General features: G+C 34.8%; 1 protein-coding gene across 1 annotated transcript in view; it reads left to right on the top strand.

Annotated features, from left to right (window-relative positions):
* Positions 1-19,986, top strand: part of AKT3 (AKT serine/threonine kinase 3) — a 429,482-nt gene that overhangs the window by 259,058 nt on the left and 150,438 nt on the right. The window contains exons 3-4 of the mRNA XM_036754934.1: positions 10,572-10,683; positions 13,743-13,887. Coding sequence (XP_036610829.1) covers positions 10,572-10,683; positions 13,743-13,887 — 257 coding nt within the window. The remainder of the gene's footprint in view (positions 1-10,571; positions 10,684-13,742; positions 13,888-19,986) is intronic.

Consider the following 19,986-nt stretch of genomic DNA (forward strand, 5'->3'; position numbering starts at 1 on the left):
TCTCTCTCTCTCTCTCTCTCTCTCTCTCTCTCTCTCTCTCTCTCTCTCTCTCACACACACACACACACACACACACACACTCTCACTCACTCAATATAGCTTTACCCGAAATCCCTACTTTTCCCCACTTTTCAAAATTCAGGTGACGCGTAATAGTTTTTATTTTAGTCCCTCATTTTAACTACATCTGAGTCTGTATGTTTTAGGGGTTCCTTGTAGACACCATGTTCTTGGATTCTGCTTTTGCACATTCTATTTAAGTTTGCTGTTATGGTTATTAATTTGTATTTCCTTCCATCTTGTATTTTTGTGCTTTTTCTTCTCTTTGCCCCCCATCTTCCTCTTTACAAATAAAGTGATGATAAATGAGGACTTAGCCTAACACTTCTGATTCATAAATGAAATGATCTGTTTCTCCTGTTCTCTTCCCCTTAACTCTGACGCAAGGCTTTTTTTCTTTCTTCATTTCTTTTTTTTTAAATTATTTTATTTTTTCAGTCACTAGTAATCTATCTTCTCTCCCAACTACTTTAACCTGCCCCCCAAAACCTCAAACAAGACTAAAGGAAAAAAGAAAACCCTGCATGTTACAATGTTATATTGTCAAGCCAAAAAAAAATCCACATTGGCCATGGTTTTTTTTTTTAATTTTGTACTCTGAGTCCTTCACCTCTCTATTAAGAGGGTGGGTAGCATCATTAGTCCTTTGGAATTATAACTGGGCATTATGCTAATCAGTGTTTTAGAGCTATTGATTTACTATTTTGTTGTCTTTATATAAATTGTTCTGGTTCTGCTCACTTCTTTCTGCATCAAATCATCGTGCTATAGTACAATAGTATTCTGCACATTTATAAACCATAGCTTGTTCTGCTGTTCTCCAGTTGGTGGCTACCTCCTCTGATACCCTTTACTTTTTCACCTCAAAAAAGCTATAAATATTTTTGTACATCCTTAGGGTTTTTTTTTTCATTTAGTATTAATTACTCCCTTAAACTATACTCCCTCTCACAACTTCTTCTTTCTACCCTTCCCTTCCTACTTTCCTGTTGAACAAAGTGTATTTTTTTATGTGTTTATGTTTGTACTTTCTCATTGGAAGTTGAGATGGATATGACATTCATGAGATGAGAGTGAGTTTCAAATGTTACTTGTTACCTTACCTCCTTCTCATTTGTATGAACGTCTACTTGCACTCCTTGATTATGCTATATAATTTTCCCTAGCCTTCTTTTTCATTTCCTTTGTTATGTATTCTCCTCTTTTTCTATTTTTCTTTTAAGAATATCTGTCTAAATAGACTCCATCTATGACCCTTGATGATGACAGTATGTATAGGAGACACATGTATCATCTCCCCATTTTAGAATGTAAAAATTTTTCCTTTTTAAGTCCTTTCTGATTGTTCATTTTTGTTTATCATTTTGTTTCTCCTAATTCCTTCGTTTGTACTTCAGAATTTCTATGTATCTCTTTTCTTTTCTTCAGGTGTTCTTGGAAGACTTCTGTTTCCTTAAAAATCCATTTTTTTCCTCTGTAGGATTATACTCAGTTTTACTGGGGAAGTTATTCTTCAGCATAAGCCAAGAATGGACAGTCAGGTGGTGCAGTGGATATTATCGAGTGCTGGTTCTAGAATCAGGAAGACTCATCTTTGGGAGTTCAAATCCAGTCTCAGATGCTTATTAGTGGTGTGAACCTGGACAAGTCACTTAACCCAGTTTGACTCAGTTCCTCATCAGTTAAATAATCTAGAGAAGGAAATGGCAAACCACTCCATTATCTTTGCCAAGAAAACCCCAAATGGGGTCACAATGAGTTGAACATGAGTGAAACAACTCAACAACACAAGCCAAGAAATGACTTTTTCTTCTGGAATGTTGAATTCCAAGTTCTCTGTTCTTCATAGTTGTGTCTGCTGAATTGTGTGTGATTTTGACTATGGCTTCTCAGTATTGGAGTTGTTTCTTTATTTCAATTATTTCTTTCTAGCTGCTTGCAGTATTTTTTCTTGGACCTGAAACCTCTGGAGTTTGGCTGTGATGTTGTTGGGAGTTTTAATTTAGGGCTTCCCACCCGAATCCCCGCCCCAGGATGTGACTGTTTTATTCTTTCTATTTCTACTTTGCCCTTTTATTCTAGGAGATCTGACTAGTTTTCTTTTAAGATTTCTTGAAATATGATATCTAGATTCTTATTTTGGTCATGATGTCCTTGTAGTTTGCCGATTCTTAAATTATTTTTTCCTCATTCTGTTTTCTAGGTCAGTTGTTTCGCTGTGAGATACCTTACATTTTCTCTATTTTGTCAGTCTCTTGTCTTTGTTTTAATATTTCTTGTCGTTTCATGATGTCATTGTTTCTTATCTGGTCCATTCTCATTTCAGAAAATGTATTGCTTGGGCAGTTTTGTGTCTCTTGTTCCAAGCTGTTAATTTCCTTTCCAGTTTTTTCTTCCATAGGTCTCTTTTTTCCCCCAGTTCTTTCCTCTAGCTCTCTCATTTTATTGGCAAAAAAAGAAAATCAAACTGTGCTTCATGTCTTCGAGGAATTCTTGTTGAATTAGTGTCCAAGCTGTATTTTTCTTTGAGGTCTTTCTTCTAGATGTTTCAGAGTCATTCTTTTCTTCTTGCTTTTTGTCTTGAAGGTCCCTGCCATCCTAATAACTTTTATGCTGGGTTTTTTTTTTTGTTTATTCATTTTTCCAGCCTACTTCATGCCTTTGAACTTTACGTTAGGCACTGTGAACCTCTGGAGGGAGCACCAGGAACACATTCCTATTTCTGCTCTCTTGGGGTATTGAGTGTTGTGTTGTTCCAAGATCTCACAGACCACTCAGATTGAGGACCTGTGAGCTTTCAGTGCTCCCAAGGTGGTCTGATTCAGAACAAATTCTGATTGTATCCCTGAAACTTGATATCCCTCACCTGGGTTTGAGTTTGAGCATCAAATAGATTTTTTTGGACTCAGCTACTATTATCTACCCGGGAAACTGCTGGTTTACAGCGATTCAACTGTAAGCTTTTCTTTGGTCTAGGATTCCTCTTCTGTTTGTTCCTCTGCAGGCTTTAGATTGGAGTATAGGCTGGAACTGAGACCCTGCCCTTTCTCAGATACACTTTCATTTTTTTTTCTTCTTTTGAAGCTGGTTCTTTCTTAGGACACTTCCTAGCCCCTAAGACTACTCTAGGGTATTGGTAAAATAACCCCCTTGCTAGGCAGCCCTGGATCTGTGACCTGGAAGTGATTAATGGGCCACAGTATTGCTTGTTTGCACCTGTTCCTTGTCTCTATACCTCCATATAGATCTGCCACCCCTGCTCGATGGGGTTTACAACCTTTTCCTTGGGTAGAAGAGTGCTCTGCCCTGTCAAGCTCTGCTTCAGATTTTTCCCAGTATCTGAAGACCTCTGTCTTCATGTGCTTACTCACCATGACTTTTTCTTAGATTTCCAGTGGGATTCCATCTAACGAAATTTTCTAGATCTGTTTGGCTCTTCTTCATTATTTTCTTTTAATCTACTTTTCCTCAAACCCTCTCCTACCCCCACCCCATGCTGCCTCTGGTATTGCAATTTGTTATGTTTATCAGGATTTCCTTACCTATCTTTTTCTCCTTGATATATCATGTTCTCCTCCTCTCTGCTTGTTGCCTCCTTTTTTGCTTTTGGGCCTAATGTATTTATACCGTGATTTTTGCATGTGTGCACATCCCTGCATGTGTTTCCCTATGTAAATGTATTCTCCTTTTATCAGTTGAGATGAAATAAGGTTTGTAAATACTCTTTCTCTATATCCCTCTATTACATAAAATAGTAATTTCTCTTCCCTTCCTTTCTTCCCCAATATAATCTACTTCTCTCATTTCTGTTTTCTCTTAAGACAGTCATAATTGAGAAAGTCTACCACTAACACCTCCATCTGTCTTATTTGCCTTTCTTTTTGATCCTTATAGATATTATAGTTCTCCTTTCTTTTTGATCCTTATAGATATTATAGTTCTGAGAAGATATCTTTACATTGTAAGCAAACAGCATGTGAACAATTGATTTCCACATGTAGGCTTCCTATTTCAACAAATATATTCTTTTGACTTCTGTTTATTCATTTTAAAATATCTAATAAATTCTAACCTTTTCATTAGGAATGCTTGATAATCCTTTAGTTCATTAAAGCTCATTTTTTTCTACCTTTAGGATTATACTTAGTTTAATCAGATTGGTTATTGTTGTGTTAAAGCCTTTATATTTACCTTTTAGAGTAATATATTCCAATCTTTTCTCTCTGTTGTTATGATAGCTGACAAGTCTTATATGATTTCTTAAAGTACGGTTTTCAGGCTTTATTATTATCATTATTTTTTGGTCATGATTTTCAGGGAGGCTAATTCTTCTATGTTCTTTTATTTTTCAGGTCACTTGTTTAGCTATTATATTTCTTACGTTTTCTTCTGTTTTCTTTTTCAGTCTTTTAATTTTTATAATGTATCTTACTGATTTATTGAATCATTGTTTTGTATTCAGCCTGTTCTAATTTTTAAGGCATTCAGTTGTTGGGTGAGATTTACTACTATCTATAACATATTTGTTCTCTTTATCATTCTTTTCTCTTTTACTGTTTGATTTTGTCTTTCTTGTTTCATTTTTTCCAGGTAGAATATGCCTATAGTTTATGTGTCACTCATATTTGACACTTGACACACTTGTGGGCATTAGTTGATATGTCTTTCCTTCTCATAATATATCTTTCCTTCTCATAATCTCCTTGAACATAGATAACATTTCTAAGATACCTTATAGTATCTTGCATGTTGTTGGCATTTAGTATTTGTTGAATGAATCATTCTCTATGCTGATATTAAATTTTGATTCTATATTCCATATCATTTCTGAATAGAAAGAAACTAAAGTGGTTTTGATTTTATTTCAAATAACCTTTAAGAATATTGTTTGATATATTGGCTTTCTTTTTGTTCAATGCATAATTATCATTACTGAACTCGTAGTATTTCTTTGTCGACATGATGCCATTTCTATTAAAATGGTAACAAATTTTTACTTGTAGCATAATGAATTGTACCTTCATTCTGGCTTTTTATTTCATTTTGTACATTGGTTGATTAAAAAGAATAAAATCAGAACTTAAATGGTTAAAATTGTTGAATTAAAACCTTAAACTTTTAAATAAAATCAGAACAGATGATCTCTAATTTTTTTTAATTTTTTTTTTTTGGAACTGGCAGGTTTCAGGCCCTCTAATTGGCTTCCCAGCTTTACAGAGTAATTACAGCTTCAAGCAAACTTTGTCATCTGTGGTTCAGAATGGTGTAAAGTAAACAACGTTTTGAAATACAGCTTGTAGTTTGAGTTGCTCAGGAGAGTTTAACTAGCATAACTATCTAATTTAAGTATGAGCAGTAGCTCACTTGAAATTTAATAAAAAATATCAAGCTATGTTATATGATAAATAATCCTAATTGCTTTATATTTTTTAAGATAGCCACTGCTTATTTATATATGTTGAATTATTTCTCCAATTACACATATTTTATCCATATATTTGCACAATTCTTCTTGGGGTTTTAAAATTATATTTGACTTTACGAAAGTCATTGTGACTCCGAAAGAAAAAAATACTATTAAAAATCAAGTAACATACTGGAATTGGCTTGATAAATTCTCTTTAAGCATTTGGGTCAGTGTGATCTTAAATAGTCTTAAAACTAATTGCTCCTTTTTATTTTTCTGTGGCATTTGGGCATGTTTGTGATTCCTAGTTGTAGAGAGCTGACATAAAAGAACTGAGTTGTTGAATTCTTCTATTTCCTGGCTCACACAATTTTTGAACAATGATTTAGAGTTCCAACTGTTTTTTGCTCTTTTGAATTTTAAACAACATTCTTCAAAATACAGGATTGAAGTTCTTCACTTTCAGAGATTCATTTAGCCTGAGAATAGCAACTAAAGTGGTAGCCTTGGGCTGAACTCTTAGCACTCTAATAAATTCCACCAATTAATGCCTGCTGAGAATTAAAAGTGCCGTATTTTAAATAGTATTTAGGATAGTGGCTTTTAGAACTCACATGTGTAGCATTAACCTTCATTTAATTGTAGTGCTTAAATTTTTTTCCATTTCTGTTTTAATTTCCTATAATTGTTTTAGTAAAGTAATTTTGTAAGCTTTGGTCTTTAAAAAATTGTGCACATTTTAACAGGATAAAAAAAATGTATATAATGACAGGCCAGTAAGCACACTTCAAGAATTGTTATTATCTCTAATAATTACTAGATAGGAAAAGTCTTGCTCTTGGGCTATGTAAGATGGCATATGGAAGTGAGAAAATGTGGAAGGGAATTCTGTAAATCAGATAGGCAGCAAGGGCAAAACCACCAGTTTGCACCTAGTATCAAAACTGAACTGTGGAGCAGATATCAGCCATCTAAGGGCAACCCTCAAGATGATTCTTGGCTTCTAGCTAATGGCAAAATTGAAAGTTAGAACACCATTGTTTTGTCACCTTTCAAATTCCCCTTTCCCACCCTATCATAGTCTTTTCTTCCCTGCCCAGATTTGCCTAGTGCCTTTAGACTACTTTCTGATTGCCCTGAACCCCACATTCCTAGGAGAAGAATCATGTTCCAGTGGGTAAACACTAGATTTGGAAGTAACTGGGTTCATAGTTCACCCCTGTTAGATCTGTGACTTTGAACAACACACCCAACCTTTCTGAAACTCAGTTTTCTCATCATTAAATGGGAATCTTGGATCATATTGCTTCTAAAGGCCTTTCTAGCTCTAAATCTATGGTCCTACATGCCCTCCATGATAAATACTATCCAAGGCTTCATTAATTAGATACTACTGGCAATCACCAAATTAACATTCAGAGAAAGTTATTTTCCTACAGAGCACAGGCTCATCTGTATAAAAAGTTAGAGAACCAAGATCATCAGCTTCAGCAACCTTATGTAGAATATGAATAAGTAAGCAACATAGAAAAGTGGAATTTTACAGAAAGCAAGAGAGGAAGGGCCATACATGTTTTGGAACAAGTAACAGAAGGGGGAAGATACTGACATCTGCCAGCTGGTCAAAGCAGGAGCTGTGGCTTCTTTCCCAGTCTTGATTCTGCAGGTGTTATGACCTTTGAGTTTCCAGGAACAATATCTGGACACTCAAAATAGAGGTACGGGCACTGTCTTTTTTCTCACAGTGGTGACAAGACGTCTGAGCCAGAGTTTCTTTTCCATCACAATCCGTGTCTTATCACAGTGGCACCAAGAGGCCTGAGCCAGAAATTGTCTGGCACCTTCAAATACTTTAAAATGACCGTTCTTCCATTCTTTTTTTATTTAAAGACAGAATGAAATAAAGTATTATTTATTTGAAGGAAGGGATGCAGCAGGGCACAGTCTACAGTTGGAAACGATCAAGGAGAAGTGTGACTTTAAAGAACTTATTGGGTTTGTACAAGAGCTAGAAAATATAGGAAGGCTGAGATAAAGCAATTAGGAAAGTGGACCAAATTTCCCTGTCATCAATACTTCTACCCAGATCACTTCAATACCTATGCATCTGTTATTTAAAGAAATTATTTCCAAATTAATAATAGTGATAATCATTTATTTATATATGTATGATACTTACCTTTTTTGAAAAATCATTGCCACATCATGGTTATATGTCAGTATTACTATTCCTGTTTTATCTGATAATTTCTTTCTGTTTTTTCTTCACCTCTAAATCTGGAAAGTGAGCCTCCAAAGAGATTTATTACTTTTCTAAAGTTACACAAGGTGTGGGAGTAGCAGAGCTGAGGCTCAAAATCAAGTTTCTACCATCCAATGCTCTTCTACTGTACTACACACTACTGTTCTTTTGTCTTACTACAAATGATAATTGTTCATTTAAATGATACTTCTTCCCAGGGTATAAGTATTGTATTTGAAAGTGTTGCCTGATCCTATGTCTACTAAAGCAACATACAATATATGAAAATTCAAATGCCTCTTCATTTACTTGCTAGCCTAATTAATCCATTACTTTCATTTATTTATTCCTTTTAAAATCTTCCATTAAGTCGTTTAACAAATATTTATCGTGTGACTTCAAGATATAAGGCATGCCCCAAGTGCTATATGAAGTACAAATCTGTATGTCATATGGCTTATTTCCTCTAAGAGCTGGATTTTAAAGGACATGGGGCTGTTAGGCAGAAAGAGGGTCAGCAAGAAAATTCCAGGCGTGGTGGAAAAAGACACAGAATTTAGAAGGGACGTGGTATGTTTGTGATGTAAGAAATAAACCAATTTGGCAAGAAAGAAGGGATTTTATAGGGAATAGTAGGAACTAAAAGCAGACAAGAACTGTGTTGTGGATAGCATGCCACAGATACTAGTCAAAGTTGTTTGAACTTTATAGGAAATGTGGAGGGAACTATTTAAAGTTTTGTTTTCTTTTGAAGGTGATTAAAATGACTTGTTAAGATTAATTTCACGTTGGTATGCGAAATTGATAGGCAGAGGAGGTCAGATCTTTGTGAGTTTCATGCAAGATTTAAAGTACAGAGATGAATTAGGAAATATTAGTGCAGTATTCCAGGCATGAAACGATGTAGCTTGGCCAAGGGCCTATAATTTTCTTCTTTTTTGGAGGGGTGGTTGTAGGAACCATGAAATTGCGAGTTTCTATTATGTATACTTTACATTTCCTTTTAAGTTAATAATAAATTCCAACATGCAACTTTCAAAGCTATCCTGCTTGTATTTCCTTCTGCCTTCCTTCTTTTGCACATTCTTAAAACAATGTTTCAGTGAATCTTATTTCTTTTCTTTTTATACTTTTGGCAACCTTGGCCTCTAAATCAAATTAAAAAAAAGAAAGAAAGAAAAACAAAACAAAACCCTTAGCAAATGTGCATAGACAATCAAAACCCATTCCTGTATTGGCTGTATCTGAAAATGTATGTCTCACTCAGGACCTTGATTGCTTTTCTGTGGGAGTGTAGTTTTCCAGTATGTGGTGTGCTCAAGTTAGATCATATGCTTTTTAAATGTTGAGTATGAGCATTCGTACCTCAGAAATCATAAAATGCTACAGATCAGGGCTTGGTTTATTTATTGTTCTGGTGATTGAATAGATTTAAGAAAGTGTTAGAGAAAAGTGGGTTGAGTATACAGTTCTTCCTGTCCCCTCCTCCCCTTCCTTCCTAGAAAGTCAATTGTTAAAAATTTACTGGCACATCATTGGATATAAGGACCTAAAATGAAAGGAGAGTTATAATAATGGAGGTTGACAAATACTTCCAATAGCATAACTTTCTGTGATAGCTAAGAAGTGGAAACAAAGTAGGTACCCATCAATTGGGGAATGCCTAAATAATGATACTTGGATGTTATGGAACATAATTGTGCTATAAGAAATGATGTGTGTGATAAATAAAGAGAAACATGGGAAGATCTATAGTTATTGACAGAGTTGAAGTAAGCAGAACCAAGACAACTCTATAAACAGAGACAGAAACAACATAAATTGAAGGAATAACTACATATCCCCAAATCAAAAGCAAATGTAACATCCTTATCAAGATAAAGCAGGACTGGGATGGAGAGATGAGAAGATACTTCCTTGGCCTACCTACCCTTTTGTGGAGGGAAGAGCTCCACAGGTGTTACACTTTGCACATGGTTTGGGATTTTTTTCAATGTATCAGTCATTGTGCTGAGTTCCTTTTTCCTCTCTAAAAGAATACTATTTATCATATGTGATGGCTTTCTGGGAGGGATGGGAGGAGGGATACTTGCAATAACAATGGCAATGTAAGAAATAGAAAATATCAAGTATTTTTTTTTAAAATGGAGATTGAATTGTAACCATAAGTATTATGTTTGAAATATAGCATTTTGATTGCTAGTATATTCATTCAACAAACATTTATTGAGTACTTATCGTGTGCAAAATATTGTGTTAAGCATATATAATACAGTTGTTGCCCTGAAGAAAATGTTTAGTCAGGGAGATGTGAGATGTGTAGGAATAAATACAATACAAGGCAGTATGAGACAAGGACCACAAAATAGAATAAATCCACTCTTTTATGAGTTAAAATGTGTTTGGGTGACCAAGGAAGGTCTTCTTAAAGGTGTTGGTATTTTAGCTTGGTCATTTTAGTGAAAAAATTTTGAAAATCAATGATGAGGAGGGATAGGGATGAAAAGAGGGCAGATGGGTGAGAAGGAATAACATAAAGTATGAAGGTATGTTCTGAGAATTATGAATAGTCAAGTTTGGCCAAAAAGAATGTGACGAGGCCATAGTAGGAGATCCTGGTGGTATAGTACTTTAGGTTGAGATTATAGGAGATTTTCGAAACTGATGAGTTTCACTTTATTTGGTAAGCAAAGAGGGAGGGGGGCAGTAAAAGTTGTTAAACTTTCTGTAAGATTTTAGTAGTTTGATATACAAAGTTATAAATATATATCTTCTCCCCTATAATCTATATAGATTTAATGTTAAAAAAGTTTGCTGTGTTATTTGAGCAAAAATATTTATGGAAACATCTTCTATTTCTAGAATGCCAGCTTATGAAAACAGAACGACCAAAGCCAAATACATTTATTATCAGATGCCTCCAGTGGACCACTGTTATAGAACGAACATTTCATGTGGATACTCCAGAGGAAAGGTCACTTGCTTTTTTTTTAAAAGGGGGAGGGAGGTGTTATGATTCAGTCCACAGGTAGATAATTGGCTTTACACCTATAAATATAATTTTTGTATAGTTGTCATTTGCTTCTTTGTGTTCTTTTTTTTCAATTATGATAAGTAAATAAGTAGACCTGATAAAGAAACAGACTTTGAATAGGAAGCACAAATGCTACAAAAAGGAAGAATGAATATTTTACTCAAATATACTATTCTCTTTTCCCATAAAAGTATTTTTCAGACTTCCTTTGTCAGATAACATGAATTTAATTGTGCATGTTCACTAAAATTAATTTTTTTATACTCTTAACTGTCTTAGACAGAATAATACTATTCCAAGCTGGCTTGTAAGAATTTCTTCTTTAGCTTCCATAGATAAAACATTTTGGTAAGTTTTTTAGACTATTTCATGTTTACTATGTTAAAAAAATCTATCAATAAGATGTAGCTCATAAGAGAACATAGAACTTTTTAGAAACCAAACTCTTTCTCCCTATTTCAAGTTCCTCTACTTCATTCTGTCCTCCATTCATCTATCAAAGTGAGGCTCCCTATTATCACCAGGATCAAATAAATATGTCTTGATTTGGTTTTGATGCTCTTTCATAACCTGTCACCAACCCTGTGCCTTTCCAGTCTTCTTATACTTTCTTTCCTTCCATGGACTCTATATTCCAGTGGTACTGGCCTTCTTGCTGGTCCTTTTGCCAGACATTCTACCTCCCAATGCTGTTTTTTCACTGGCTCTCTGCTGTGCCTGAAATGTTCTCCCTTCTTATCTCTGCCTCCCGGATTTCCTAGCTTCCCTCAGTTCACATATAAATTCTCACTTTCTGCCAGAAGGCTTTCCATGTCCCCTTTAATGTCAAGATCTTTCCTTTGAAATTACCTCCAATTTATTGTGTGTGTGTGTGTTTTTGTGTGCATACGTGTGTACATACACATATATTTGTGTGTACACACACAGTTTTTAGGTTGCCTTTGTCATCAGAATGTGATGTTCTTGAGAGTAGGAATTGCTTTACCCTTTCTCTGTATCCCCAGCGCCTAGCACAATGCCTAGCACAGGGCCTAGCACATAGTAAGCACTTAATACATACTTCTTGATTGACTAACAATCAGATTACTTCCATTTGAGAATTAGATTCTTCTGTTTTGTTATTTATGGCAGCTGGGTGATACAGTGAGTAGAATACTGGGCCTGAATTCAGAAAGTTCAAGAGTTAAAATCTGGCCTCAGAGGCTTAGTAGCTATGTGATCCTGGGAAAGTCACTTAATCTCTGCCTGCCTCTTTTCCTCATCTGCAAATGGGGATAATAACAGAACCTACCTCCCATGAGAATCAAATGAAATAATATTTGTAAGAAGTGCTTAGCACATAGTAGGCACTTCATAAATGCTTCTTCCTTCTACCCCCACTGTTCCCCTCTCCAAAACACACACACACATACACCTCTTTCATGGTTTAAATCCTTAGGCAAATATTGTTAAGGCATTCACTGGTGATTTGATCAATTATTTCTACAGAATCCAGAACACATCATTCAGTTACACTAAACACCCAATAATCAATACCACATTATTCTTTTTGTAAGACAAAAAATATTATTTTATTTCTTTAGTGGCTGTCTTTATCTCTCCTTTATCTCTTCTTTGGACAGTTAACTCTGAGTTACCTGTTTGAGAGAAGTGGCATGAGTAATCCAAACATTGAATAATCACCAAATTATTTGTTCTTTACATTTGAGTGTGTTTTTGCAGTTACATTTGGATATGAATATAACAGATATTTGGAGAATTCATTATACTTTTTCAAAACAGTGATACCAGTATGGCAAAAATAGAACTAAACTGGAAAAATACTTATTTTCTCTATACTGTGTCTTCCCTTTCTAGTTCTTCCTATTGTTTCATCCTCCATGTTGGGAGTGAATGGGATTACCACTCAGATTTATCAAAAGCACCATCCTAAAGCAAAGCTGTGGTATTTGAAAATTGATACTGAAAAATCTTAGGTTCTTAATAGAAATTCTTAGGAAGTGCTGAGGGTTCTGAACATCATGTGTGAATTTATGAAGGAAAGGAATATTCCATTTTTGTAGACTTCTCAGTTACCTAGACATGATTTAGAGGGGCAGTTTCTTCCTGTTTCTTTGATGATATTGAGATTTTTTGGTTGTTTTTTTAATTGCATTTTTGGTTTTTGCTTTTCTTTTTAAATATATTGGGCAACTTCTACTGTACCATTTCCTTTCTTTGGACATATGTTTCCTTCTCCAGCCCTGTCTTTTCCTTTAAACCATTTTGTGCTAAACCATAGGATTTGACCATTTAAAATAGAACTTGAGAGAAGATTGATATGTTTCCTGCCTGTTGTTTGTTTTAGAGGTTTCTTAAAATAGTTTAGTCCATATAGTTAATTTTTTAAACTATTATATTTTGAGATTCATTTGGATTTTGGGTATGTTGTATTCTCAATCATTAAAGATTAATTTGGTTACTGCTCCATTCTGTTTTCAATATTTAATATATTATTCAGCATCTTCCAGGATCTGGAAGTCTAGATGGCCTTCACAGTTTTGTTCAGCTAATAGAATCAATTAACTTTGGTTTGTATATGTTATAGGAAGTGAGTTCAGATGATCTTGATTCTTAACTCTTAGCTTCCATGGAATTTTCAAAGTAGCACATGAAATTTCTAAAACTTAAGCCTGTTTTTAAAAAAGTGTTCTCTTATACTTCCTGCTAGCTAATAGCAAATAAAGATCCTAATTGTTTTTAAAGGGGCATAATTATATCAAAAATTAAAAATTTGATGTAATAAGCCATAATGTAAACAGATTGGCCTCTTTTAACTACTTCTTTCCCACCCACCCCAACCTTTAGCCTCTAATGCTAAACTCTTTTAGAATTAGTCTTCTCTTCAAAATAAAATATGTCAGTCAGATTAGTTTTCTTAACCTAGTTCTACAACTGGAAACTATTTGTGCCTTTTTTCTAATCCTCTATTAACAAGAAGTTTCATTTACAATTCTTAGGGAAGAATGGACAGAAGCTATCCAGGCTGTAGCAGACAGACTTCAGAGGCAAGAAGAGGAGAGGATGAACTGTAGTCCGACTTCACAAATTGACAATATAGGAGAGGAGGAAATGGATGCTTCTACAACACATCATAAAAGAAAGGTAGGAAAACACAATGATGACTTGTTAGACTATTCAACACATCCCTAATTTGCCTAGAAGAAATATGCTAAAAAGTGCTATTTGTAAAAAGGTGTCAGTCAGTTACCGTATGATATGCAAACATATGGGGTGGTTCTGTTCAGGTGAGGCTAAACTCTCTTGTGTTGTTTAAAAACAAATTGACTGCAATATCACTTTGTTTCTATGGTTCAGCACTTTTAGCGCTGAATGCTGATGTGATTTATTGTTAAGGAGTTGTGACTGATATGCCAAGAAGCAAAAGGATACTGTTAAGTACTGTACCACTTTATACATTTGAATTTTTCTCCTTGTTTTTAATACTGTTTTAGAAACTTGGAAATAAATGTCTTTCCCTAATGACTTGGTCCTTTTCCATTTGGCATTCTATGTTTTTTCAGAAAGCAGAAACAGAAATGGTTCTGGTTTACTTCCTTGTTGGTGCCCTAGCATCTCTGATGTCAGCAGGAAAGTGAGCAGCCTGGAAAATAGAGTTGTTTTTTTTTCTTGGAAAGCTGCTTCCTCTGAGCCAATGTGGGGGAAACAAAGGCTTTTTTTCCTTGTTATTCCAATCTACCGAATAATGGCTATCAGTTTACATATTTTTTATGACAAGGATGTATTTTTTGCCTCACCCCCCAGAATTATAGACAATTAAGAAGCCACTTACTTTAAAGGGAATATCATTTCAAGAGACTTCTAAAGAAATATGTTATCATTTTTATAATGCATTTATTATTAGTTTAGGCTCTGAGGGTCCTTGGGAGGAAATATTACTTATTTTATGTCACCAATAGACTCAGCATCTTAGTGTTTGAAAGGCCCTCCCAGATCTCTTGAGAAGATCCTCTACCCTTGGAAGCACTGAAAACTTTCAGACCTCCAGAACTAGTTCTGAAAACAGCAGCACGAAAAAGCACGAAACTTAGCACAGTGCCTCCCCACCCCCAAGGTGAACAGATACCAATTTTAACATAAAAATCAAAGTGAAGACTTAGGTTGGGAAAATGAGCAAACAACAAAAAAGAACTTGACCATAAAAGGCTACTGCAGTGGCAGGGGATACTAAGACAATAAACTTAAAAGACAATGGTGTGAAAAACCACAAGCATAACCTCAAAGAAAAGTGCTAATTGGACCCAAAGCCAGCAAGAATTCTTGGTAGAATTAAAGAAAGAGATAAGAGAGGTAGATAGGAAAAATTAGAAAAAAGAAATGAAAGTGAAAATTATGAAAAGAGAATTAACAGCTTGGTAAAAGAGGCAAAAAATACTGAAGAAAATAAATGGTTTCTAATCCAATTCTGCAGAATTGGTCTAATCATAAAGGAGGCAGAAAAATTCACTGAAGAGAAGATCTCCTTTAAAAGCAGAATAGGCCAAAGGAGGTACAGAAATTCACTGAAGAAAAGAACTCCTTAAAAAAAAGAATTGGCCCAATGGAAAAAGAGGTACAAAGGCTCACTAAAGAAAATAATTCCTCAAAAATTGCAGTTCAGCACCTGGAACCTAATGACTCCATGAGATTTCAAAAATCAAACAAAGTCAAAAGAAAGAAAAAATTAGAAGAAAATGTGAACTATCTTGTCGGCAAAACAATTGACCAGGAAAATTGATCAAGAAGAGATAATTTAAAAAAAAATTGGACTTCCTGAAAACCATAAATAAAAAAGAGTCTAGACATCATATTTTGATAAATTATTACAGAAAATTGTACTGATATCTTGGATCCAGAGGATAAAATGGAAACTGAAAGAATCCACCTATCCCTTTCAGAAAGAGATCCCCTAATAAGAACTCTCAGGAATATTACAGCCAAATTCCAGAGGTTCAGATCAAGGAGAAAATATTGCATGCAGCTAGAAAGAAAGAATTCATTTATTGTAGAGCTATAGTCAAGATTATAGAAGGTTTAGCAGCTTCCATAATAAAGAATTGGAAGGATTTAGAATATGATATTCTAGAAGGCAAAGGAGCTAGGAATCAAGAATAACCTATCCATTAAAATTGAATATAATCCTTAAGGGGAAAATGGTTATTTAATGATAGAAGACTTCCTGGCATTCCTAATGAAAAGACCAGAGCTGAATATAAAATATTACATTCAAACATAAGACTCAAGAGAAGCATGAAAAGGTAAACATGAAAGAGTAATCATAAGGGACTTAATAAAGATAAACTGTTTACATTCCTTTTTGGGAAGATGATATATGTAACTCCTAAGAACTTTTATCATTACTATGGCAGTTAGAAGGAGTCAGCATAGACAGAGGACATGAATGTGAGACAATTGTGTTGGGATGATCTCAAAAAAATTTGGAGGTGAGAAAGAGGGGTGCACTGGGTGAAAGGGGAAGGGAGCAGCAGAATCAGGAAAATTATCTCACATAAAAGAAGCATACAAAGAAAAGCTTTTACAGTGGAGGGGAAAATGGGGAGGTGGAATGATGGGCAGTACTTAAACACCACTCTCATTGGAATTGATTCAAAGAGGGAAGAATACATATACAAACTGTGTTGGATGTAGAAATCTATCTCACACAATAGGGAAATAGGAGAGGAAAAAGATAATAGATATATGAGGTAGGGCCTTACAAAAGGGAGGGCAGACTAAAGGAGGCAGTCAGAGGAGGGACAATAAAAATAGAGAGAGAAGGATAAACAGACAAAAACAGCATGGAAGAAAGTTCAGTTAGTTAATTGTGAATGTGAATGGGATGAGCTAACCCACAAAATGGAAGTAGATAGCAGAATGGATTAGAAACCAGAATTCAGCAATATGTTGTATACAAGAGACACTCTTAAAACAGAAGGACATGCAAAGTTAAAACAAAAGGCTAGAGCAGAATCTATTAGGCTTTAGCTGAAGTAGACAAGACAGAGAGGTAAGTAGTTATGATCTCAGACAAAGCAAAAGCAAAAATAGATCTCATTAAAGGAGATAATCAGGGAAACTCATTTTACTAAAGGTGCCAAGGACAGTGAATTAATATCAAAAATTTTACAGAAAGTTTCTCTTGACAAAGGCCTCATTTCTTAAATATATAGGGAACAATTGATAAATGGTTAAAAGATAGTAACAGGAAGTTTTCAGAAGAAGAAATCAAAGCTATTTATAGTCATATGGAAAAATGCTCTAAATTAGTATTGATTAGAGAAATGCAAATTAAAACCACTCTGAGGTACCACCTTATACCTATCAGAAATGATAAATGCTGGAGGGGATCTGGGAAATAATGAATTGTTGGTGGAGTAGTGAATTGGTCCAACTATTTTGGAGCCAATCTGGAACTATACCTAAAGACTATAAAACAGACCATACCCTTTGATCCAGAAATAAGTCTATACCCCAAAAGATTGAAGAAAAAGGAAAAAGATCAATATGTACAAAAATATTTATAGCAGCTCTTTTTATGGTGTCAAAGAATTGGAAATTAAGGGGAGGCTCATCAATTAGGGCAGACGTTCCCAAACTTATTTGGCCTGTTTTAAAAAATATGCCTCCTTTAAAAAAAAAATTACTCAGCACCCCTTTGGAAATCTACTTTCTTTAAACCTTTAGTGGATTTTTTTTTAAATTTGTGTCATTTCAAAAAAATGTAACTTTCTTAAAAAAAGATACACATTAAATTTAATAATTTAATATAAATTTGTAGGTTTTTTCCTGCATTGAAGTTTTGATGACACAATACTGCGTCATGTAACCGTGTAGTATCATATTGTAAACAAGTCATTACATGCACTTATTACAATGCGTGCTGGACTTCTGACAGTGCACAACACTTTTCACCTGCCAACCCTTGCTTGTTAAGACCTGGTGGTGGAGTTGACCACTGATCCATTATTGTTTGCATTTTGTGTTTATTTCTACGACTTTAACTCTAGTACACAACAGATGAAACATGTACAAATGCTTCTTCAAAATTTTCTTATCTTCACTTCTTTCCTTATGCTTCCATCACCCCTTTATTTTTATTCAGTGGCTTCAGTTGCACCAGAGGCTACTGCTGCCCCCTTGGATCGTTCCAGCACCCACCAGGAGGCAATATCACCCACTTTGGGAACCTGTGAATTAGGGAATGGATGAACAAATTGTGGCATATGACTGTGACACAATACTACTGTGCTATAAGAAATGACAAGGGGGGTGTGATTTCTGGAAAAAAAAACATGGCAAGACATATGAAGTGAAGTGAGAAGAACCAGGAAAACATTATGCACAGTAACAACCATGTTATAATCATGATCAGCTGTGAAAAACTGGGCTATTCTGAGCATTGGGGCAGTTTGGTGGTGCGGTGGATAAAGTTCTGGTCTTGAAATTGGGAAGACAAATCTTTCTGAGTTCAGATCTGGCCTCAGACACTTACTAGCTGGTGTGACCCTGGGCAAGTCATAACCCTGTTTGCCTCAGTTTCTCATCTGTAAAATGAGCTGGAAAAGGAAATGTCAAACCACTCTAGTATCTTTGCCAAGAATACCCCATGTGGAGTCACAATGAGTTGGATACAGCTGAAATAATTGAACAACTCTGATCAATATAATAATCCAAGACAATTTCAGAGAACTCATGATGAAAAAATGCTACCTCCAGAAAGAAAATTGATGAAATCTTGAGTGAAAACTGAATTATTATTTTTTGCTTTAGTTTTTTTGAGATAAGGCTAATATCAAATATATTTTGCATGATTTCGCAGGTATTATTGATATATTGTTTGCCTTCTCGGTGGGTTGGGGAAGTGTGGGAGGGAAAGAGAGAATCTGGAACTCAAAATTTAAAAAGTGATTAAAATAATAATATTTTTAGAAAGAAAAAAGTCATCAAAATATACAACCATTTCAATATACAAAGAACAGGAATGCCTTATTTTAACTATGAATTTCCAATATGTACAGTTTTTAATAATGTACTTTCACAAGGTAGTTAAAAAAATTACTCTCTACCTAGTTCCCTCCAGCTGTTGTTCTCAGTATAAAGTACTTCTTAACATCCCTGTCAAGTGGTTATCCAATTTCTGCTTAAGCACATTTGGTGACTTGCTAGTTAAGACCATTCAGTTTATGCAAGTCAGTTCTTCTCATGTTGAGTCGATATTTTTCTGCCTTTTATTTCCCTAGGTCAGCATTTTGTTATTTTATTCTCTGCAGCCAATGAAAATAAATTATAATTACTCTTCCTCATGTGTTTAATGATAACTTCACATCCCTGGCATGTCTACTTTTCCTCATAGCTAAGCATCACCGATTCATTTAACTGCTCTTCAAATGACTTTGTTTCAATCCCCCTGACTTATTACCTTCCTCTGGTTTTGTATGTCTATGTTCATACTAAAATATGATGACCAGACCTGAATGGAGTACTGCAGGTGTTGTGTAAACAGTATGGAATTCAATAGACTAATTATCTTCTGACCACTCTAGTGTTTCTTAAATAATAATTGTTGCTTAGCCACATTATTCCAACCCATCTAATGCTGTTGGTTTTTTAAAATTTTAGAACAAGCCTTCATATTTATACCATATTTATGTTAAATTTTATCTTGGAATCCTATTAGATTTGTCCCATTGTTTGTTTATTTTTTTTCTTTTTTTCTTTTTTTTTTAAATTTAAATTTATTTATTTAACATATTTAGTTTTCAGCATTGATTTTCACAACAGTTTGAATTACAAATTTTCTCCCCATTTCTACCCTCCCCCCTACTCCAAGATGGCATATATTCTGGTTGCCCTGTTCCCCAGTCAGCCCTCCCTTCTGTCACCCCACTCCCCTCCCATCCCCTTTTCCCTTCCTTTCTTGTAGGGCAGGATAAATTTCTATGCCTCATTGCCTGTGTATCTTATTTTTTAGTTGCATGCAAAAATTTTTTTTTTGTTTTTGAACATCTATTTTTAAAACTTTTAATTCCAAATTCTCTCCCCTCTTCCCTTCCCACCCACCCTCCCTAAGAAGTTGAGCAATTCAACCTAGACCACATGTGTATCATTATGTATAACCCTTCCACACTACTCATGTTGTGAAAGACTAACTTCATTTTGCGCCTTCCCAACCCATCCCGCTTTATTGAATTTTCTCCCTTGACC

This window comes from Trichosurus vulpecula, chromosome 4 (genome assembly GCF_011100635.1).
Source record: "Trichosurus vulpecula isolate mTriVul1 chromosome 4, mTriVul1.pri, whole genome shotgun sequence".
Taxonomy (NCBI): Eukaryota; Metazoa; Chordata; class Mammalia; order Diprotodontia; family Phalangeridae; genus Trichosurus; species Trichosurus vulpecula.